This window comes from Sapajus apella, unplaced genomic scaffold (genome assembly GCF_009761245.1).
Source record: "Sapajus apella isolate SASKATOON/1434 unplaced genomic scaffold, GSC_monkey_1.0 scaffold12, whole genome shotgun sequence".
NCBI classification, from domain to species: Eukaryota; Metazoa; Chordata; class Mammalia; order Primates; family Cebidae; genus Sapajus; species Sapajus apella.
Window position 1 is genome coordinate 36529366 of NW_022436952.1, and position 24051 is coordinate 36553416.

A 24051-nucleotide genomic window follows, 5' to 3' on the forward strand; every position below is an offset into this window, starting at 1 on the left:
TTTGACATACCTTAGCGCGCACACACACGAAATGAATGATACAAACCTTGAAACAGAACGTCATTATTTTACTGGCCAAGCTGTTGCCTCGGAAGAGAGTCTGCATGGAGTCTGCCAATTCTACTTCTTTAGAAAACATGTTCCAGAGCAGTTGGTAGAGTAAATGCCGAGAATCAAACAGAGTAACCAGAACTCGAGCTAGTTCATCCTGAGAACAAAACAAAATCAGGTTAGTGCAAATAATCCCATTTTTGTTCTCAGGGAGAAAGCTGAAGAGTAGCAAAAATGTAAACCCAAAGTTGACAACCCCTTGCTAAATTAAGGCAAATGGTGACATTAATATTTCTCCTGAGATTTATCTGTGTACATTGTTTATGATAGATGACTATACATGATGTCTACAACAGCTGTTAATTCCAAGGATCAACTGGTGAAAGCTATTAAGAGAGGCCTAGGCTTTACCAGCAGACTAGGCAGAGACATGACAAAATTAGAAAGACTATAGAATTTTTGAGAAATCAGGAAGAAAAGGAATTGGGCATTTAGAACCCAGAGATCAGCCAGATTTACATATAAAGCTAGGGGGATAGGGATGAGGGCTGAAATTCCTATCTATTACCTAAATGACATCTTTTATAACTCCCTGTATTAAAGCAGTTTTGGGTACACTCAAGAAAAATGATCTAATAGTAAATCACTGTTTAATTACATAAGAAGAAATTTATAGAGAATGGGAGTAGCCATAAAAAGATGCCTCAATCCTCAAGCAGTTAACAACAAAGGTCAGGATCATGGTCCATAGCTCTCCAATTCTTCCCTGGTCCCCGGATTACAATAATGTGATAGATGAGATCTGGCCTAATAGAAAATTCCTTCTCAAAGTCATTTAATATAAAACTCAATGAATTAAAGCTACTTGAAATGAACAATTATTAAGAAAATTACTGAGTATTTTGAGTGCTAATTATAGGCAAGTGGTAATAAAATTCAGAATTTCCATTTTCAAAACATTTGAACATTTGTGAACTAATTTTAGACTTCAAGAAGATTTCAATAATTTGGAGCTGTTGCTAATCAATGAGTATAAAATTTCGGTTATACAAAGTTCGTTCTAGAGATGTACAGTGTAGCATTGTACCTACAGATCTCATACTAAGTGTTCTCACCAAAATAAAATACCAGAGGAGACACATTTCAGGTGGTAACAGCAGCAAGGCAGAAACAAGTCTAACACAAAGGAGGGACAGAACGGTAGCTGGCGTGGCTTTGGTGAACAAGAAGGAAAATGGCCTAAGACGATGTTGGAGATGTGTCAGGGCCCAGATCAGGTAGAGCCTTGTAAGACAGAATAAGGAGTTTGAATTTTAAGTACAGATATAACAAATATGATCCTACAGCTTTAAGCAGAAACAAATCTACGATGACAGATTACCTTACTAGTTATAATTTACTATAACTGAAATGATTTTTGGTACACTGAAAAGCAAACATCCTTTGCTGGAAGGATATATCCTTTGCTGGAAAGGAACAACCCTTCTCAATGTTTTAGCATGTATTAAGAATGATGTGATTTTAGGAAAATTTTTCATTAAACTAAGAGACCTAATAGCCGTATGATGTCTTTGGTGTTTAAAACAAACAATATCGTAATATCAAATGAAAATACAGTGCTTACATTTTTAAAAAGCTGTACAACACATTATGGGAAAAAGAACAGCAAACCGGAGGTAGTAAACAGGCACAAATCATGGATTCCAATTCCAGCGTTGCAACAACTGAAATTAGGTTTAACCTAACCACCTTATTTTAAATATATGAAGACACCAGAGTAGATCAGTGATTCTTAATCAGTGTTTAAACAGAATTTTCAGTGGGATAAAATGATATAGACTCACTAGTCAGGTCTAGGAGTGCCAACCACTTCCCTACAGCTGAAAAGTCATCTAACTAAACATCTAAGACTTCTTCTGGCTCTAAAATTTTATCAATTCATTCAACAAACATTTATTGAACAAATATATTCTGAAGGATGTGCTATGTACTAGGCATTTTTCTTCCCCATTTACTCTATGCACTTACCCACTGAGAACAAGGAACCACATTGGCCAGAGCCATAGCTATAGGGAGCTCTCCTTGATCACCCATCATTGTGACTAGTTCCACCAATCTCTCAAACCGATCAGCCAATACTGTTTCTGCAAGTGTGTCAAATTCTGTGCCTTGTTGAAGGATTTTTGTCAGAACTTCCATAAATGTAGCTCTTGTCTGGAGATCCTTGTGGTAACCTAAACCTGGTGTGGACAAACATGCAAATTTACTAACATGACCTTGCTGGAGTAATTTTTTGCTTATCTTACATGCCAGTTTTGTAAGTTTTGTATTTCTATATGAAATTTTCCTTTGATCTCACCTATGGAGTGCATGAGACCACTGTCTACATTGGCATTGAGTAAATTTGACATTGCAAGGACTGTACAGTGCCTCAATGATGCCAGCCTCCGAGACATGCCACGTTTCCTGCCACCTGTTTGTGCATTTTCATCTTCAACTTCACTGCAGTCATTCAAAAGGTTCATAAATAATGTGAAGTATCTGAGAAATAAAAAGAATGACCTTTACATAGCAAAGTCCACATCAACTAGAAAGCTAACCAGATATTCCAAAACAATAACATGTGCAAGGTATGACTGGTCCTCGATTAACTGCTTCTCTCCTCTCGGGATAATCAGCCAGGCTCATTATGAAGTGTGCTGTGTTGGACATGATTTTACCTGATATAGCCTAGTATACCTTTTATAACATAAGCATCAAATAGATGCAATGTTTCCTGGTAAATGTGTCACTTTTGATAGTTAGTATATAAAATTTGTGGTCCAGAAAGCTTAGACAATGTCACTTTTGTAAATAACTTAATGAAGCAATCTGGGTTTTATTATAAGCAAAATTTTACTGATCATATTTTCTTTAAAAATAAAAAAACACAGTTATTTTCCTATCCTACTTCTGTCGTGAGGAATATTGTTTGTTTTTGTGTGTGTGAAGGAGATTTATTTGCTTTTTGCTTTGTGGCTTTTGGTGACTGAAATTTACTTAAGAAATAACTGTGATTTGGCTTCCATTAATTCCACACCATCTCCTTCCTCAGGCTGCAGTGGGAGACCAGCTAGAAGTGAAACTACTGCTTCCATGCTTGCCTGGTCCAAATCTCTGGGGGAAAAAAAAAAAAAAAAAAAAATTAGAGACCAGAAATCTTTCAGGCTCTTTCACTTCTCCTCAAATAAACCTCCTATTAACAGATATAAACTTTAGGAACTACCTACTTCACTAAACAAATTATTAGCACAACCCAAATAATTTGAGTTAATATGAAAACCCCAAAATATAAAAACATCTCAAATGGGGAGAAGGCAATATTAACTTTCTACATAGTAATCTTGGCAAAATGACTACCTTAAGTCAGAAGTATGTACAATTGGCCCTCTGTATCAGTGAGTTCTATATCCATGGATTCAATAAGCCATGGACTGAAAATATTTGGAGGGGGAAAAAAAGTAGGGTTTCATCTGTGCATAGGTACTCAGTATGTACAGATTTTTTTTCTTTGTCATTATTCCCCAAGCGATATAGTATATTATATAACATTTATGCTGCATTAGGTATTATAAGTAATCTAAAGATAATTTAAAGTATATGGGAGGATGTGCATAGTTTATATGCAAATACTATGACATTTTATATCAGGGATTTGAGCATCTGTGGATTTTAATGCTCATGGGAGTGAGTTGTGGGCAGGGATTTGGGGGGTGATTCCTGGACCTAATCCCTGACAGATATTGAGAGATAACTGTATTATAAAGCTAGGCTTGGTCAAAGAAACATATGTGAATGCTTATTATACAGTCCATCGTGTTTTATCACTTTCTAATATGTGTCAATAAGTATTTATCATTAAAGCAGACTTAATTACTTCCTTTTCTTCTGTCTCTAGTGCTTGAATCAGAAAATCAATTATTTCTTCGAAAGATTCATCACAATGAGTTCCTCAAATAATACCTTTATCTTTTTCTATCTAATCATAACATAAATTGAATCTGAGGCTTTATGTATCTTATTTCCCAATAACTGTAGACTATTCTTCATAAACTGACAACACTAACTTCCCAAACATATTGTTCTCTCACATTTATTTTTAATGAAAGTCTCAGTCAAAAAAAAGTAGTAATAAAAATTAGTGTCTTCATATATTTCAAACACAAAAGTTTCACATCTAAAAAGTTTAAATATGCATAAAATACAAGTATAAAGCTGTAATGAAGTAGTGATAATTCTCACAGTAAAACCCACTAATAGGTCATTCTCTTATTTACCTTGTAAGACATTTTACATCATCATCTGCTGCTTGGTTTGATGTTCCCATAACCCAATCTGTCAGGTATTCTACCATCTTATTCCTATAGAATGATGGAGAAAAGAGAAACAGCAAACAATTTTTTTGAAGCTCCCCCTTCCACACACACTCACAAACACAAACACCTTTAGTCATGTAAGATTTCTTATAGTGTAAATAATTTGCCAGATAACCCAGGTGACATGATGACTTTATAAAAGAGATACTGCTATCACAGACACAAAAATCAAAAGGGAACATGTAATGTGGATATTTAGCCTCCGTAACGGCCCTTAGTTATGGTATCAGATGGGAAACAGAATCAAATCTTAGCTCAAGTGTAGCACAGTTTTAGAAAAAGGGAGCACTGCCACAGGCACAAAGCTTAGGGAAATTTGAGGAGAGATACAGAGAAAAACAAACATGTAAATTGCTCTTATTTTTGTCTTCCTTTCTACCAATAACCAGATACTTAGTCTTTTTCTGTATGTCACTTAACATATTAAGATTTACAAGACCCTACATTGCTCTTTTGAGAACTCACCTAAATTTCATCTCTTGGCAAAATGAGAGGTCATCTCTCCTTGCCATCATTACTTCAACTAACTGACACAGTTTCGTTTTTATTTGAATTGCATGGACCATATTCCCAAGCACACGAACATATCTATATAGACATAGAAACAATAAAAAAATGATCAGATATATGCAAAAGAGAAGGTATTCAAAATACTTTAGTTGTCAAGTAAAATGAATTAAAGTTTGAAAACAATAAGATATTTATTTATCTCATAAATATCTTTGTTAAGATATTTATGAACATACACAACTTCTGGTTACCTTATTGTCACACCCTAGTTTGTATGCAGTAAAGAATGGCAAATTAGTTTATCAATTACTACCAATATCAATGTGTAAGAGGTTTTTCTTATCTCTTAAAATATGTTTCTGCTACATTTCAGCAGAACGCTTACCTGACCAGATTTAACATCATTGTTTCAATGCTAGCTTGCCCTAGATGTTCAGAGCTGCCTTCAGTATGATTATCTAGCAAGTTCTTCATTATAGCTATGGTTTGCTCTACAAATTGAGTATTGGTATCAGTCAATAAAACCTATAGAAAGAACAAATACATTAATGATTTGCCATCAATGCACAGAAGACATACCCCCTAGAGAGATGAAACTGACTGACCTAAACACACAAACAGGCACACAGGCACACAACAAAACAAGCATACAGATAAACGCAGACACTCATATGCATACACAAGGCATTTATACCCTCAGGCACCCTTACACACCAGAGTTCCTAAGAAGCAAGCTGGCCCCTACATTGAGATGACTCTTCTTTCTGCAATTTTTTGGCAATTTTTAAAAACTATTGAGTACCTAATTTAAATAATCTGAAAGAAAAAGGCTTCATTATTTCAAACAAGTCAGTCTATTCATAGGGAAAGGTGAAACATAAAGAAGAGAACACATTACCTGTCCTTGGGAGTCAAAAAACTTGCTGATGGTATTCTTCAATTTGTTAAATAGCATTGGATAAAGAGCAGGACTCAATTCTAGACCCACCAGATCCTTAACATTGGTCCGTATCTGAAGTCCCACTTTCTCATGGTTACACACCATCAAGGACAACAGCCGATCCATAAATTTGCTGACAGGTGTATCGGTGTTTCCCTCTGAGGACATCACTGAAATCATGGAACCCTTACGTTCACTGACTGGGCCCATGGGTGGGCTATAGGTTGCCAGGCCAGAATTGCTTCTCTGCTGGAGGCACACTCCCCCAAGGGCACAAAGGAAACCAGTCATGTTGATCCATTCCTGTAGGGAGTCTGTGTCAGACAAATCTATGGATCCTCCTCCACTCACATGGGACATTCGCCTCTTAACAATGGTCTTGTGAAGGCTTTCAGCAGCCTAAACACAAAATTTTTGTGCAAAGCATGAATTAAACCTGAATTAGTTGAGACTTGACAAATTACTCTTTATCCAACATTTCTTCCATGACAAAAGTACAAAAAGTATAAAAAAAAAGTTAAAATCAAACCCCCAAATTACCATATAAATTTTTAAAGAGCCACTGATTTATTTTTGTCATAGCTACACTAATATAATCACCCAAGTATCAAATTTGTTTTAAAAAGCTTTCATTTCGGCCAGGTGCAACGGTTTACATCTGTAATCCCAGCACTTTGGGAGGCTAAGGCAGGCAGATCATGAGGTCAGGAGTTTAAGACCAGACTGGCCAACATGGTGAAACCCTGTCTCTACTAAAAAATACAAAAATTAGCTGGGCATGGTGGCTCATGCCTGTAATCCCAGCTACTTGGGAGGCTGAGGTAGGAGAATTGCTTGAACCGGGACCAGGGAGGTGGAGGTTGCAGTGAGCCAAGATTGTGCCACTGCACTCTAGCCTGGGCTACAGAGCAAGACTAAATCTAAAAAAAAAAAAAAAAAAAAAAAACCTTTGATTTCACATGGATGAACCTTGGAAACATTATGCTAAGTGAAAGAAGCTAACCACAAAAGCCCATATATTCTACAATTCCATTTATAGAAAATATCCAGAATAGGCAAATCTACAGAGACAGAAAGTAGATTTGTGACTGCCTAGGGCTGGAGAAGTGGATAGGGGAGAGGCAAGAAAGTGAGGGAGGGGGCTAGAGGCAGCGCTAGCTAAAGGGTATAGGGCTTTTTTCTCAATTAATGAAATTGTTTTAAAACCGATTGTGGTGATGGTTGCACAACTCTGAATATACAAAAAACAGTCACTGAATTGGACACTTTAAAAGGGTGAATGATATGGTATGTAATTATATATTAAACAGTTATCCCCCCAAAAGCTTTCATTCTAAAGCTACATGTCCCTTCCAAATAAAGGTATTAGGTACAAAATTTTGTTTTATAAAAATATAACTCTTTTCTTATTGTAATTAAGCATGACAGAAAAAAACAATGGAGGAATAACCAGTTTTTATAAATTGCCTAAAAATGAGAGCAATACAACTATTACAAATCAAATACACACAAACACCAACTGATCATTAATTTCCAAAGTAATAGATATTACAGTCAATAGTAATAGTTGAATGAACTGTCCACATTTTAAAATTTCATCTAATCTATGGGTTTAATCTTCTGCCCAAGACATTCCTTAATTAGAACACCTAACAAAATAGCAAAATGAATTGTTTCCATGTTAATTTTTCTCTACCTCTGTTGCTCCTTTTCTGAAAATTTTGTGAAACACCCTGATGAAGGGAAAATCAGCAATATAGGGTAAAGAAATGGTCTCTGCAACAAATAGTCTCTGGCAGTGCTGCCCAGTATTTCTGTGATGATGGAAACATTTTCTCTTTCTGCTGTCCAATAGAGTAAGTGTCATATGTGGCTACTGAGTACTTGGAATGTGGCTAGTATATGACTGAGAAACTAAATTTTAATTATGTTAAAATTTAAGTTAAATAGTCACATGTAGCTAGTGGCTACCTTGTTACAAAGTACAGGTCTAGATAAATCACAACTAAGTATCAGTCTTCAGACAACTATATGCTTACTATACTGAGAGACACACGAAAGATTGCCAAAGTGAAGTACATATATTTAGCAGTTCAGGTAACAGACAACAGTCAACTTTACACACTTACCTGGCCATCTTCCATTTTGGCTTTTGGATAGTTAAGTATTAGTTTTGTTGCTTGTTCCCATTTTGCATGTGTATCTTCCCAAGCCTAAAATGAAGGCAATTATCACTTGAAAGCAACTTTAAGTCTAAAATTAAACACCAATCAGCAACAGCCAAGTTTCAAACTTGATGTATATTAAGTACTCAGATATTATACTTGTAATATGCACATATCTTGGATTTACTTCAAAAGCTATTCCTGATCACACATATGTAACAAGAGGCTTCCAAAATTGAGGGTGGGGGGCCTGGGAGGGGTGTTTCTGTTGTGAAGGGCCTACCTCAGTGTTTCCTGCAGTGGGATGCTCAATGCGCCTCAGTAGTGCCATCACTCTTTTCTGAAGTGCTGCTCTTCCTAAGCAAATACAAGAGCAAATCAAGTTACTGCACTTGGAGCCCTGCCTGCCAGTGGAGAACCTGATAAGCCCCACTCAAAAGGCAGAGTAGGAGGAGCAGAACAAATGCTTCAAATGATAAAGCCAAAAACTTCCTTTTACTAACCTCACAGGAAAGGTACTTATCTTGGACTTTTATCTTGGAATGGCATAAAATAGCTGTTCCCACCTATAATTTACTCAAAACATATGCCAATGTGTGTAAAACTTCACCATCTACAACGTAGGCAGAATAAATTACATAATCATAATTGATGGTAACATATACTGCCAGTTATTTTAAAAATGTACAGCATATTAAAAATTCAGTGAGAGACTAACAGTTTAGTTCAAATGCTATTTATTTTCATCTTACTTTGTTCAGAAAAGGATTTCAAGTAAGCTACTTGAATTTCCCCTGAAACTTACAAAGCAGTAACCTTAAATACATTCTCACAATCAGATGCCAGGGGCTTTGAGGCAGACTAAGTAAAAAAAAACCGCTATTCGCATTTACCTGTTGACATCATATTGCTGACAGAGGCAAACTCCATGAATGTGTTATAGTTGGGCAAGAGGTTATGTACTGACACTTCATCCACACCACACCGGATATCTGCTTCCTCGCAGAGGTGGCGAAAACAAGACATGGCAACCAGAACAGCTTCAGTGTCAGGGTTCCACAGAAACATGTACAAGGCCACTTCTAGTTTGGTCTGGGCTTGTCGGCAAATTGGTGGGGTTCCACTGCATCCTGCTGCACTATCCTGAGAGTCAAGGGTGGAAGACGTGTATCTGTAACTTGGGTAATTTTATGTATAAAACCCAACAATGCAGTAAACTGTATGTGTGTGTATAAATATCTCAGTATACAGTAACTCACAAGAGCTTTTTCCTTTAATCATTATAGAAATTTTTCAAACCCCAAAACATCTTGTCCAAATGAGAAATGAGATTATCTGGACCAACATAATGCTACTATCTGTCCAAGTCAAATCAAATAGGCATTATCCTATTCCAGATTCCAGACATGTAAACTGATTCTAACATGGACAGGTAAAACACCATAACATAAAACTACTGCAGTAATGATATAATGCACTTCCCAGTGAATTAGAAATGACAGAAAAAAAGGAAGTAACAGGAAATTCTATCTATTTGCTATAGGGAAGTAATAAAATAAGTACACTGCAGTACTCACTGAAACAAGGGCATAAACAAGAACTAAATATTGCTGTAGAAGATATACCTGATTCTGAATTACTATTCCCCAAACATGAAATGGAGAAAATAATTGACAAAATAAATGCAAATTCTACAAGTAAAGCAGACAACAGTAAATACCATACTGCTTACATGTTTTTTTCCCTTAACAGAAAATTATGTTAAAAATTATGGGTGAAAAATGTTTTGGTTTGGAAAATAAACTCTTCTGTAGTGATTTGATATTTTTACTTGAAATATGATTTGTATTTAAAAGAAATTATACACACAAACACAAATCACAGAAACACTTATCTTTAACATGAAGCAAAATACTTTGTTTTTATCCCTGTAAAAATACCTTTGTTAGCTGATACAACTTCTATACTTCTGTGCTATGAACGGCTTCTTTTTTATGTGGGGGAGGTTTGTAATAATTACGTTGATCAGAAATAGCTTGTAAGTGTCAAGTGCTATTTACACATCCTTTTATTTAACCTTCACAACAACTCTGGGGCAGGAATTATTATTGTCCCCATTCTAAAGTTGAAGAACTGATGAACAAGGATGTTAAGAACTTGTCCAAAGTTCCACAAAGAGCAGTGACAGAACTAAAGTCTACACAGTTTTTCAGTATTACACTATGTTACCTAGATGACATTTACCAAAGTTTATTCAGAAAACAAATAGAGCACACATGATGATACCGGAAAATTACAAAAGAAGCTGACCATAGAGGAGTTCCCTTTTCCCTTCCGGAGAGAGGCTCCAGGAGTACGGAGTAACTCTTCATGATCCATGGACATTTGACTGGTATTTCCACTAGAAGGGATATCACATCCTACCCCATAAAAAAGCAGAAAGTGACAGGAACTTCTATCTGCCTGCTAGAAAAAAGAAATAAATAAGCTTTATGGAAGCACTGACAACCAAGAGTAATAAACTTATTTGAGTTGTTTTCCTGTTTGAGACTCTCCTAGAAAACCCCTCCTCTCAATCTCTATGCCCCACCTTGAAGGAGATTCACTAAAAACCCATTAGGACAAATAATGTTTACTTAAATGTCTTTAAAATTTCTTTCAGTTTCTCATTCTCTAAATCATCTGAAACAGTAGATTCTACAAATATAAATTAAGTCTAACATAAACACAAGTAAAACATCAACGAAATAAATCTACTGTATGAAAACTATAATTCGATCTCAATGACAAAATTTTTTTCCATAAGATTTTATCCTGTGCCATGTTGGGATAACTAGAAAATTGACTCTTCAGATTAAGTTCTCTGGACCAGTAATTAATCCTGGTATATACACCAAGTATGTCACAAGAGTGACTGTGCTGACCAGGACACTAGGAATTCATTACTGGATTCCTCATACTTGTATTCTGAAGATTATACCATAGGCAAGCGCATGAAAGTCTGAGGTCTAATCTCTTTCCGTATCTTTGGAATAACATCAAATTCCACTACATTAACACATCAAATGAGCCAAATGTGAATAAACCCACTTCACCATAGTTTATTTCTAAACAGAGACAATTTATTAATAAAAAGCCGCATAACACTGAGAAGCATATGCATTTCATACATTTAAGATTTTTCACAGCTATGATTCTAGTACCAGATAAAAACTCATTAAATCAAGTACTCCTAAAACTAGATCGTAATAGAATTCCTAAATTGATTTGATTATAGAAACTATATGTTAAAAGAAATTTAAGCCTCTTTCTTATCCTCCACAACCTCACCATGTTTCAACAGTTCAGAATCAAAAAATTTCACTCTACCCCAATGAAGAAGTCTCCTGATATTTTCAAGAGGTGAAACCCTTATTGGAGGAATAGAAATAAACCTAGTTTGAGGACCCTCAACCTTTTCCCTTTTGCTTCTTGACATGTAATTCTCTGAACCAGTCTAGCCATGAGATCTAGGTCTTTACCATTTCTCAGAGCTATGATTCTAGAACTGGACAAAAACTCATTAAATCAAGTACTCCTAAATCTATGCCATAACAGAATTCTTAAATTAATTATAGAAGCTATATGTTAAAATAAATTTTACATAGGAGTTATGTCTTATGTATGAACTTGAGAATAAAGATAGAATATGCTCCTTAAGCTCCTTTGGTTATAGCAGCCCCCATTTTTCCTAGGCCTGCCCCATAGAGACCTATTTAACTCAACTAAGACTAGAATTTATCAACAGTGTGGTTTTAAGGCCAAAGCCTCAGAATAATTTTTTAACTGCAGATTTGCCAGCCATTGTCCTCTGCATATATATTTCCTTTTGAGAATCTTGGGGAGAAGGGGGAGCTGAAATAGAAGCTAATTTGGCTATAAAACATTTTCTTAATCTCTCCCCATTCCCATTCCAAATATTCTTCCATTTTTTAAAGATGCCATTTTGCTTACCTTATTTTTAAGAAGAAATTTATTCCTGCAGATCAAAATTTCCCGCAACCACTTGAGAATTTCTGTGCTACTAAGCATTTGATGACTAGTTAATTTCTTGCAGATGTAAAAAAGCATTTGTGAGCTGCAATAACATAAAGTTCATTGTTGCTAGCATCATCAATAACCTAATACAGATATAACCAGACATAAGAATGGCATTCTCTCATAATGAATACAAGTTTAGAGAAGCGTCGTTTCCCTTGCAGGGTTTTAGAGAAGTAGTTATTAAAGTGTCAACAGCACTATAATCAAAGGAAATAAGTTTATAGGTCATAGAAAAAAAGCAAGTATTTATTTATAAGCCCCCTACGTTTTATTAAACTCCCAGTGTTTCTAACTGTGTATCTCATCCTTGCAGCAGACATAAGAAGAAACAATAAAGCACATGCACCACAGAGTCTGTCTCTAAACACAGTGCTCCACAGCATGGGGGAGGCATCCACAGGCCAAATCCAGACTACCACTTGCTATTGTAAATATAAAGTTTTAGTCAAACACAACTACACCCATTCATGCACATGTTGTCTGTGGCCACTTTCATGCTCCAAAGGTGGAACCAAATAGTTATGACAGAAACTGTATGACCCACAAAGCCCAAAGTATTTACTATCTGGCCTTTTAGAGAAGTTTCCTGATCCCTACTCTAGAGCTGCATTGTAACAGGGTAGCCACTAGCCAGTCACACAGGGCTATTGAGCACTTTAAGTGTGGCTTGTTCAAACTGAGATGTGTTGAAAGTATAAAAGACACACCAAAGTTTGAAGACTTTATTAAAAAAAAAAAGAAAGAATATGTCATTAATAACTTTTATATTGATTACATGTTGAAATTATGTTATAAATAACATATAGTGGGTGAAATAAAACATTATTAAAATTAATTTTACCTGCTTCTTTTTAGTCTTTAATGTAGTAACTAGAAAATTTTCGATAACATATGGGACTTCTCATTATATTACTATTGGAGAGAACTGTCCTACAGTAAGATTTAATTGAGCTGCCAAGTAACTTAGGACACCCATTCCTATAAGATAATGGCAAACTTGAGGTTCACACATTTACATTTTCCTCAAGGTGGTGACTTCATGCTCATTAAAATGTAATGATTTATATAATCTTGGAAGTAGACCATAAAATTCTGTATATATTTTTGTCTTCTAGGCAGGTGTCCATTATAAATTCCTTCATCGAAAGCACTGGTATTACAGAAAGTTTATGAAAAACCACAGTTTAAAAAACTGAAAAACAATATTTTACAAAATTTTATCATTCTAGGCTTATAACTGTGAAAATCTATTAAAAACACAGTAGTAACCACATCGAAATCTGAAAAAGGTAAAATACCAAACAACAGTACTTATGGTTGGGTGACAAAATTTAGCAATATTCTTAAAATTTATTTTCTAAATTGCTGTGACATTTTTATTACAGTTAAAACAAGAAATTGTAATAATTTGAAGTCAAATAAAATACAAAATCATAAAACCTTTGGAAGCAGAAGTTTTACAATGTACTAAACACTATAGAGTTCATAATTCAAGACAGAAATACAAAATAAAATTTTAAAGTTGAATTTAAAAAATAAAAGTACAAATACCTAATCTCCCAAAATGTTTCTACAGGAGCATCAGGATTCCACAAGTCAATGCTATCTAACTGATGAAGAACCAGCAGGGCCTGAATTTTTTTAAAAAAAGAAAGACAAAGAGAAGACTCAAACATTTTTGGTAAACATAACACTGGAATACTTATTTTACAAATGCTAAGAAATTGAGCTATTTCATTTATAGTTTCAACATACAGGAAAAGGTAAAACAGATAAACTCTGGCAAACACAAACCTCTAAGGAATAATATAGACAGAATAAAATAATTTTATTCCCATGATTCTTACTCTAATTGGCATGTACATATAAACCTAAATGATGAATTCACAACAATATAGAACTATAAAAACTGCTTTAAGAAACAAACAAAATAATTTCAATAGCTATTAAAGAACTCAAACAAAAAGTTGATCCTCAAGAAGGACCTGTTAAAATTAATACACACAGGAAAAGATAAGCAAAACTGTCTCATTTGCGACAAATTCTCTTGTAACAGAAAAAAGCAATTTTTCAAAATCAAGAGAGAGAAAGCAAAATGGATTTTGTATTTCATAGCAGATTATCCATTCTAGAGTATTTCACTTGACCACAGAAGTAAAATTGGAATTTGGTTCAGAGAAATTTAGTCAATTTCTATGACTTTAAAAATTTTATGAATATAACTCAAAAGGAAAAAGCTGCACACAGAGGTACTTGTTGCTCTTTATTACTATAGGAGAAAATTAGGAGAACTTTACTAGGAGGAGAATGGATTAATATTGAGTAATGAGAATGGTATTTTAACTTCATGAGCTGTTAAACATTCATTAAAACCTATATAGATCACACAGCAACACGGAAAAATATGAAATGTCAAGTGAGTATACTGTGTTTATGGCTTTGTTAAAACATGGAAAATGAAAAGAGAGAGAGAGAGAGAGAGAGAGAGAGAGAGAGAGAAGGGAACATGAAAATCAAAGCAGAGAATAGACTAACATGTTTTCTTTCAATATATATTTGTAAAGTTTTATCAAACAAAAATATAGAGAATTTGTCACTTGAAAAAACCAGTGCCAGTAAATTGTACCAAGTTTCTGCACAATAGCAGCAAAACTGAATTTTAATTTGTGTTGTTTTTCCTTGATATGAGAGCTATAGATTATATGCGTTTTAAGATTCTCACAATTAATTGCAATTTTCATTAAATATCTCAAAGTAATTACAATAAAAATGTTTGAAATAAGATACTGAGTCTGACCTTTATATGGTTATATAAGTGAATTATTTAATACATATTGTAATATGTAACATATATATATTATATATATTAAATAATTCACATACAATATATAACATGTTACATATTACAATAAATAGATTATTGCATAAATTAGCCTATTATGTAAATTAAAACCATCAAAGACATAAAGAATAAAATGTAGACTCTTTCTTCAAACTGATCCTATCTTAACTCCAATTCTACAATCCCAGCAAACATTACTCCCACCACCCCAAGACCCCCAACCCAGTGAACACTGTTAAGCTCTGCACATTTCTTTCAGTCCTTGGTCAAGGTATCAACATATAAAAGCCAGACTCATGTTATCTTATTTCAAACATTTTTATTGTAATTACTTTGAGAAATTTAATGAAAATTGCAATTAATTGTGAGACTTAAAAAGCTATATAATTTACAGCTCTCATATCAAGGAAAAACAACACAAATTAAAATTCAGTTTTGCTGCTATTGTGCAGAAACTTGGTACAATTTACTGGCACTAGTTTTTTCAAGTGACAAATTCTCTAAATTTTTGTTTGATAAAACTTTACAAATATATATTGAAAGAAAACGTGTTACTCTATTCTCTGCTTTGATTTTCATGTTCCCTTCTTTTTTTTTTTTTTTTCATTTTCCATGTTTTAACAAAGCCATAAACACAGTATACTCACTTGACATTTCATATTTTTCCATGTTGCTGTGTGATCTATATAGGTTTTAATGAATGTTTAACAGCTCATGAAGTTAAAATACCATTCTCATTACTGAATATTAACCCATTCTCCTCCTAGTAAAGTTCTCTTAATATTCTATTATAATTAAGTGCAATAAGTACCTATGTGTGCAGTTTTTTCCTTGAGTTATATTCATAAGATTTCTAAAGTCGTAGAAATTGAATTATTTGTACAAAAAAAGGAAATGTTTGTATAGCTCCTGCTAGATAGCCTTCCAAAAAGACTGCAAGAAATGTGTCAACATACAAGACCAATAGCAATGTACAAAAATGAAAGCAATGATTACATAATAAATGCTAAAGCATGTTTTATAAATGTTTTTACTTTAGTATGTCTAAACATTTTTACAGTATGTATATTAGGATGGCTATAATAAAAAAGACACATTAGGCCGGGCGTGGTGGCTCATGCCTGTAATCCCAGCACTTTGGGAGGCCGAGGCGGGTGGATCATGAGGTCAAGAGATCGAGACCATCCTGGTCAACGTGGTGAAACCCCGTCTCCACTAAAACTACAAAAAATTAGCTGGGCATGGTGGCGCGTGCCTGTAATCCCAGCTACTCAGGAGGCTGAGGCAGGAGAATTGCCTGAACCCGGGAGGCGGAGGTTGCGGTGAGCCGAGATCGCGCCATTGCACTCCAGCCTGGGTAACAAGAGCGAAACTCCGTCTCACAAAAAAAAAAAAAAAAAAAAAAAGACACATTATAACAAGTGTTAGCAAGAATGCAGAAATACTAAACCTTCATACATTATTATGGGGAATATAAAATGACACGGCTGCTTTGGAAAAGAGTTTTTGACAGTTCCTCAAATGTTCTACAGAGTTACCATATGACTTAGCACTTCCACTCCTATATACTTAAGAGATATGTCCATATAGATTTTTACACAAATATTTATAGCAGCATTATTCATAATAGCCAAAAAGTGGAAACAACCCCAAACATCCACCAATTGATAACTAAACAAAACTGAGATCCATAAAATGAAATATTTGGCAATAAAAAGGAAAGAAATACTGATTCATACCACAACATGAATGAACCTTGAAAACATGTTAAGGTAGCCAGACATAAAAGGCACATATTCTATGATTCTAGTTATACGAAATGTCTAAAACAAGAGAATCCATAGAAACAGAAAATAGATTAGTAGCTGGTAAGGATGAGGGAAGGGGAGTGAAGTTTCTTTCTGGGGTGATAAAAATGTTATGGAATTAGAGAGTAGTGGTAGTTGCACAACTGTGTGAATACACTAAGAACCACTTAAAATGGTCAACTTGAGGCTATGTGAATTATGTCTCAATTTAAAAATCAATATTTTTAATACTTAATATAAATACTTTTAAAAATTTTAGTCAACTGCAATGAGAAAATCTTGAACTATTTTATTAAGTATAAGAATTTGTACAATGTTGTTGCTATGTGATATAAAGCAAGTAAGCCCCTTCTTTCTCTATGAAATTTTATAAAACAATGTATAAACATACCATTTCCAGAAATGACATCTACCTATTACTCATAGAAACTACACACCAAACAAACATCATGAATGTACAGTTACAACCTTTCCTTCAAGAACCTGGAATTCATTTTCCCCTTACCTCCATTGCTTCCTGAGCGATCTCTGGCATGTGCGACTGAGGGACTAGTTGGACAAGCCCAGTAATTAATTCCGCTGTACTGCCTTGGGTTTCAGGTCCCTGTTTTCTTGGATTCTGCAAGGAAAAAAAGGAAACTTCCGTTAAAAAATAAATAAATCGAGAGAGATTAGAGGGAGGAAGGAATAGGTGGCAACTGCTAAAGAGTACTAGGCTTCTTTAAGGGGTGATAACAACGTTCTAGAACTAGGCCAGACTCAGTGGTTCACACCTGTAAGCCCAGCACTTTGGGAGGCCATGACTGGTTCACCTGAGTTCAGGAGTTTGAGACCAGCCTGACCAATATGGTGAAACCGTTTCTTCACCAAAAATATAAAAACTAGCTGGGCATGGTGGTATGCGCCTATAGTCCCAGTACTTGGGAGGCTGAGGCAGAAGAATTACTTGAACCTGGGAAGTGGAAGTTGTAGTGAGCCGAGATTGTGCCACTGCACTCTAGCCTAGGGGACAGCAAGACTCTATCTCAAAAAAAAAAAGGTTAAAAAAAAGTTCTGGAATTAAACAGTGGTAATGGTTGCAGAACCTTATAAATATACCGAAAACAACTGAATTGTAAACTTTAAAATGGTGAATTTTATGGTATGTGGGTATGGTATTTTTATCTCAATAAAATAATAAAAGTTTTGTTAAATCAAAACTTCTTTTATTAAGGATTCTTTTAATCCACATCATTAATGTGAATGATGTCCAGGGAAAATCCTAATGAAAGAAAACCATTAATTCCCACTAAAAATTACATCAATAATATGAGTAGTAATTTTTTTCCCCCAACAATTGTAAACTAGCTAAAGAACATTATCTCTGGTTTGGAATTTACTGGTTTTGAGCTTATACATGATTGTGATCAAAGGCAAAGGACATACATGTTGGATAAGGACCTCGTGATTATCCTGTACAGTCCGCTTGTCCCATACAAAGGTCCTGCCCAAATCCACACAGCTGGTGACAAATCAAAGGCTAGAATTCACATCACCAGATACTCATACTTTTCACTGCGGAAAAATGTAATATACTAAGCAAAGAAAATTAACATCGCATACACCTACCTTTTTTTTTTTTTTTTTTTTGGGGAGACGGAGTTTCGCTCTTCACACCCACGCTGGACTGCAATGGCATAATCTCGGCTCACTGCAAACTTTGCCTCCTGAATTCAAGCGATTCTCCTGCCTCAGCCTCCCGAATAGCTGGGATTACAGGCATGCGCCACCATGTCCAGCTAATTTTTGCATTATTAGTAGAGACAGGGTTTCACCATGTTGGCCAGGCTGGTCTCTAGCTCCCAACCTCAGGTGATCCGCCCACCCTGGCTTCCAAAGTGTTGAGATTACAGGCGTGAGTCACCGCACCTGGCCAAATGCCTACCTACTTAAAAAGACTAAAATGTTTCTCATAACTTGGAAGCATATATTTGTACTTCAAGAATATATGGTTTAGCCAAGCACGGTGGCTCATGCCTGTAATCCCCGCACTTTGGGAGGCCAAGGCGGGCAGATTGCTTGAGGTCAGGAGTTTGAGACCAGCCTGGCCAACATGGAGAAACCCTGTCTCTACTAAAAGTACAAAAATTAGCCAGGTGTGGTGGCGGGTGCCTGTAATCTCAGCTACTTGGGAGGCTGAGGCAGAAGAATCACTTGAACCCAGGAGGTGGAGGTTGCAGTGAGCCGAGATTACACCACTCCAGCCTGGGCAACACAGTAAGACTGTGTCTCAAAAAAGCAAAAACAAAAGAATACATGAGGCCAATGCAACTTGTGTCCCTTATTTTATTTTGCTAACTATAGATTCTTCCCCATTATCACGACTAAGGTAAGCCCACACTCCAATATCTGTAATTCAAAACTGTTAGCCTATTTTCTAACATTTATATAAATTCATTCGTAACCCAATAATTTGTATTGAATACCAAATACACAACAATGAAAAAGAAAAGATGTGTTTCCCATCCTCCAGGAACACGAAGTCTCATGGGGGAAGATATCATCAATAAAATAATCAGACCAACAAGCATAAAAATGCAAATCTCATAAGAGCTATAAAGGCACATGCTGCTATGACAGCCTATAACATGGAAAAGTACCCTAGTCAGGGAAGCTTCCTCAGTGCAGTGACAATAGCTTAGAATTAGTAGGAATTACCATGTGAAGAGTAAGCAGAGTCCAGGCAGAGGGAAAAGCAAGCTCAAGGGAGGAATGAAGGCATGTGGTTGGAAAGTTTGAAAGGGAGACTATCATGAATAGAGTAGAGAGGACAAAAAATGTAATGCTGCACGTGGAAGAAATGGTAGGTGGGAGAAAGATTTTTACACGACCTGGTAGATCTATTTGGAGTTTGGTCCTTATAAGCAAGAACAATTTCAACTAAAAGGTTTCAAGCTGAGCAAGGGCATAATAAGATTTGTTTTTTAAAGAGATTGCCATTAACTTCAGCGTGGAGAAATGATCAGGAGGGTCTATGAAGCGATGCAAGCTGAGTAATTAGGTGACTTGAGAAATTGAGATGGAAGACAAAATCATATTACTTTTAAAAATATCACGATTGAGACCATTTAACAATTATTCCTACATTCTTCCAAAATTACTAAGACTCAGAATTTTTATGTAAAAGACAAAATGGTCAAATATTTACAATGAATCATCTATTTTAATGTAATTATGGTTACTTTGAGAAAACTTATTAACCACTAGATGGCAGCAAAGCAAACGATTTCCATTTTAAATGGCCCTTCGAAAATAGCAAGTTTTGCTTAAATTTTTCTTCAAACAACATTTAGTAGAAAAGGCATTGGTGAGTTTGGTGCCTTCTTTGAATGTGAAATATGGCCATGTAAACAGAGTGCTGCTAATATTATGTGACCTTCATGATGAAATAATGTCACGAATAGCTTGTGACACATGACAAAGGAATGAGGAGAAAGGGAATTTCATTATTTTTATCGAGTTTCACTGACAGATTTTATGGAATCTTTTTCATGCCAAAGGTCTGTTTATTTTAACTAGACTCTCAAAGTTGAATGGGTTTTTCAGGGTTCAAAGTATCATACATAGGTCTTCTTTAGGGGTGGCTGATCCTTTGGGAATGTTTTTTCCCTCTTTCTTCTCTCCTCTTCATTCTCCAAGGAAAATTACTCATAAATACAGATTTTTAAAAATTCAAGAGGTTTCATAGAACTCTTGGAACTATAGGCATGTAGTTATAAACTCCCTATATTACAGTAATTTGAAAAATATGCCATCAAAATTGAAAGCACTTTAATACTTTTTAAAAAGCCTGTTACTGAACAAAGCAAATAAGAAACCTTGCTTGATGTTGCTCTCCAAGGACTGATGAAATTCAACAAAGGTTAAACATGTCATCCTATGAAAGTCACAATATAGAACTATTACATTTGGGGCATTAATAATATTAATGTTAAATTGTATCTTATTAATAGCAGTAATAGCTAACATTTATTTAGTCCTTATTATGCACCAGGCATTGTTCCTAAAAGCACTGCATGTACTATTTCAATCTTCTTTACAATCTCTCTGAGATAGGAACGATTATTATCCCAATACTTCAGATGAGAAAGCTAAGGCATAGAAAGGTTAGTCACCCAAATCACATAACTAGTAAGTAGTCTGTCTCCAGCATCCATGCTGTTAATCACTTCACTATGACTCATCTTTATTATGTGCATTGTTTCTAATTACTCTGTATAGCAGAGTGAAGTTCTCAGGAATCTAATACTATCTGAGACAATAAGAGTAGTTATGACAATAACTGAGTACTAGCCAGTTACAATGGCTCATGCCTGTAATCCCAGCACTTGGGGAAGCCGAGGCTGGAGGATCGCTTGAGGCCAGGAGTTTGAGGTTGCAATGAGCCATCACTGCACCACTGCACTGCAGCCTCGGAAGCAGAGCGAGACTCTATCTCAAAATAATAATAATTTGAGTACTAACCACACCCATTTTCACCTCATTCTATTTCCAATACAGTATTTGTAGGGAGAGCCAATGATAACAGAAAGCTGATAACAGGAAGAAAGGCGGAAAGAAAAGCTAAATTGGCAACAGCAACTGGAGATTTTTTAAACCAATGGTGTAGATGTAGGCAGCACTGTGATTGATAGTCGCTTCTATACCCCATACCAGGATAATACCTGAATAATACATAACCTAGCAATCGGATGAGAACAGAGATCTCACCAAAGTATGTTAGTTTAATGATAGAAAAATTAAGAAAAAAGAGAAATGTTAAGAAAACATAAGGGCAATTAATAATCTGATATAATTATGTTAGTATTCATTATACATTAGTTTCTTAGAGGTGTAAGGTTTTCAGGTATGATAAGAAAGGATCAGTAAGTAGTCTTGAGCTAAAAATTATCTTCAAGGTCTTGGCATTTCAGTTAAACCAAATTAAGTTAGTGTGATAATTTTGAGACACTTCATAAGAAAATACTTACACAAAGCAAGAGCTTTGGATCTGCATGAATTAGTTTCACCATGGACAAGAGAAGATACTTATAGCTTCTTGTCTCCAGGTCTGTAGGCTTTTCTTTAAATTTAAGGCTTGTTACTTTTTCTTTAAATGTAAGACTCTAAAAACGAAACAAAAACATGGTATCAGACATAAAATTCAGGACAATAGCCATCCAACCTTTTAAAAGAAATGTATTATTTAAAAACTTTCAAAAAAGATATTTTTTATACTGCCAAATGTGTGGTATAAGTAGAAATAATAGTAAGCATAAGGTCAATATTAAGCTTAAAAAAATTGAAAACTGTTTTACATCATATTATTTTTTAATCAATCTAATAAAACAATGAAAATCTATTGCAATACTAAAAGCTTAATATCAGGTTGCACAAAATCTCCTATGCAAAAAAACGATTTTCCAAAATGTAAAAACACAAGGGAAAAAATATTTGGTCTATAGTTCTCACAAATATACATACTGGGTAATTCATTTAACAAACACTTACTCCCCACACATATACAAGTATTTCACAGACTCTACAAAATTATCAATTGTAAGATGCATCATTTGATGTCCCAAAAGGAATGAAAAACCGCTGTCAAATGTAAGACACCATTTAACATAAGATACACTCCAAATTTCAGAGAAGAATAAAAATAAGTGCTTCTTAGAAGCAATGAAATATGTTATACAGGCAATCTCTGTATTAACTAGTTTAATTGTAAAATTTGCTTTTTCCTTCTGTGGTATTCCATCTCTTTCAAGTTACAGAATGCATGCATTTTGCCTGAAGAACGTTCATAAAACAGAAACAACTCTGAGAAAGGTAAACTTACAGCAAATATGTTTCAATTACAGAGATATATGATTAACTAAAATAAGTATAGATGTTTTTCAACCAAAAATCCAACAATTATATTCTGGATCTAATACCACTTATTATTATAAAACATTTCCTTCCTTTTTTTCCTTTACAAGAACACAACACTATCTGATTTTGACATGAATGCCTTTATGTAAACATATATATAATATGGAACTAGTAGACTGTATACCCACTGTGGGCCCATAATACAAATGCCCAAGTAAACAGGCAGTCTTTCTAAGTTAAAAACCAGACATGCATATCTACAATACAAATTAAGTATCCTCAATGTTTAAGTGAGAGAAATGCATTTGTTATTATACCCAAGAACACTCAAGGGCTTTCGTCCTCAGAGGGGAAGAATAGAGATTTAATCTATACATTTATACTCAAGAATGTCACTACAGAAGAGAAACAGCAAAACTTACAAATAGTTTGCTTTTATATTTATAACTGCCCTCCAACCCCAAGGCAAATGTTTTACCAAATGATTTAATAAATTCTGGTTTTACTGTTTGCTCTCTTTAAACTGTATTTTTTCCTCTAAGTTGAAGTGTTTCACCTTAGATCAAGCTAAAACTTTGATTAAACAAATTTATTTACTTAAGTGTAACTATCAAGCAGCTCTTCCCTGAGGCAGGCATTGTATAGGAACACAAGATGAGAGAACAATGAGCAGATATAAGAATTTTTCCTTATTTAAGAATCATTTCCCAAAAAAAGTAAATAGAGTCATACGGCACAAACAACATTTTAGTCAATGATAGGCAATATCACTGTCTATCAGATATCAGAGTTGAAAAGTTCCTATCACTTTGATACCAGTTACAAAAAAAAAAAAAAAATTCCTATCACTTAGTGACAGTCATCATGATGTCCAAGTACAATGCATTACTTTTTGTTCGTAGTGATGGTGGTATAAACAAACCTTCACTTCTAGTCATATAAAAAAAAGTATAGCACATACATTTATGTACAGTATATAATACTTGATAATGAAAATAAATGTTACTGATGTATGTATTTACTACAGTATACTTTTTTTTTTTTTTTTTGAGATGGAGTCTCACTTTGTTGCCCAGGCTGGAGTGCAGTGGCGTGATCTCGGCTCACCACAACCTCTGCCTCCTGGGTTCAAGCAATTCTCCTGCCTCAGCCTCCTGAGTAGCTGGGATTACAAGTGTGCACCACCATGACCAACTAATTGTTTTGTATTTTTAGAAGAGAAGGGGTTTCACCATGTTGGCCAGGCTGGTCTCGAACTCCTGACCTCAGGTGATCCATTTTCCTCAGCCTCCTAAAGTGCTGGGATTACAGGTGTGAGCCACCAGGCTGCCTACTATCATATACT

The 24051-nt window shown here is 35.0% G+C and overlaps 1 protein-coding gene across 11 annotated transcripts in view; it reads right to left on the minus strand.

Annotated features, from left to right (window-relative positions):
* NF1 (neurofibromin 1) overlaps positions 1-24051 on the minus strand; it is a 306641-nt gene that overhangs the window by 139649 nt on the left and 142941 nt on the right. For 10 of the 11 annotated variants that reach the window (XM_032280970.1, XM_032280969.1, XM_032280968.1 and 7 more), the window contains 16 exons: positions 21821-21955; positions 17317-17430; positions 13713-13792; positions 12075-12198; positions 10392-10547; positions 8975-9224; positions 8365-8438; positions 8046-8129; positions 5875-6315; positions 5362-5501; positions 4932-5054; positions 4368-4451; positions 3091-3207; positions 2411-2592; positions 2080-2291; positions 47-208 (listed from right to left, as the gene is read on the minus strand). In XM_032280970.1, the coding sequence (XP_032136861.1) occupies positions 47-208; positions 2080-2291; positions 2411-2592; positions 3091-3207; positions 4368-4451; positions 4932-5054; positions 5362-5501; positions 5875-6315; positions 8046-8129; positions 8365-8438; positions 8975-9224; positions 10392-10547; positions 12075-12198; positions 13713-13792; positions 17317-17430; positions 21821-21955 (2478 nt within the window). The remainder of the gene's footprint in view (positions 1-46; positions 209-2079; positions 2292-2410; positions 2593-3090; positions 3208-4367; positions 4452-4931; positions 5055-5361; positions 5502-5874; positions 6316-8045; positions 8130-8364; positions 8439-8974; positions 9225-10391; positions 10548-12074; positions 12199-13712; positions 13793-17316; positions 17431-21820; positions 21956-24051) is intronic. The other variant, XM_032280962.1, reaches the window with a different exon arrangement.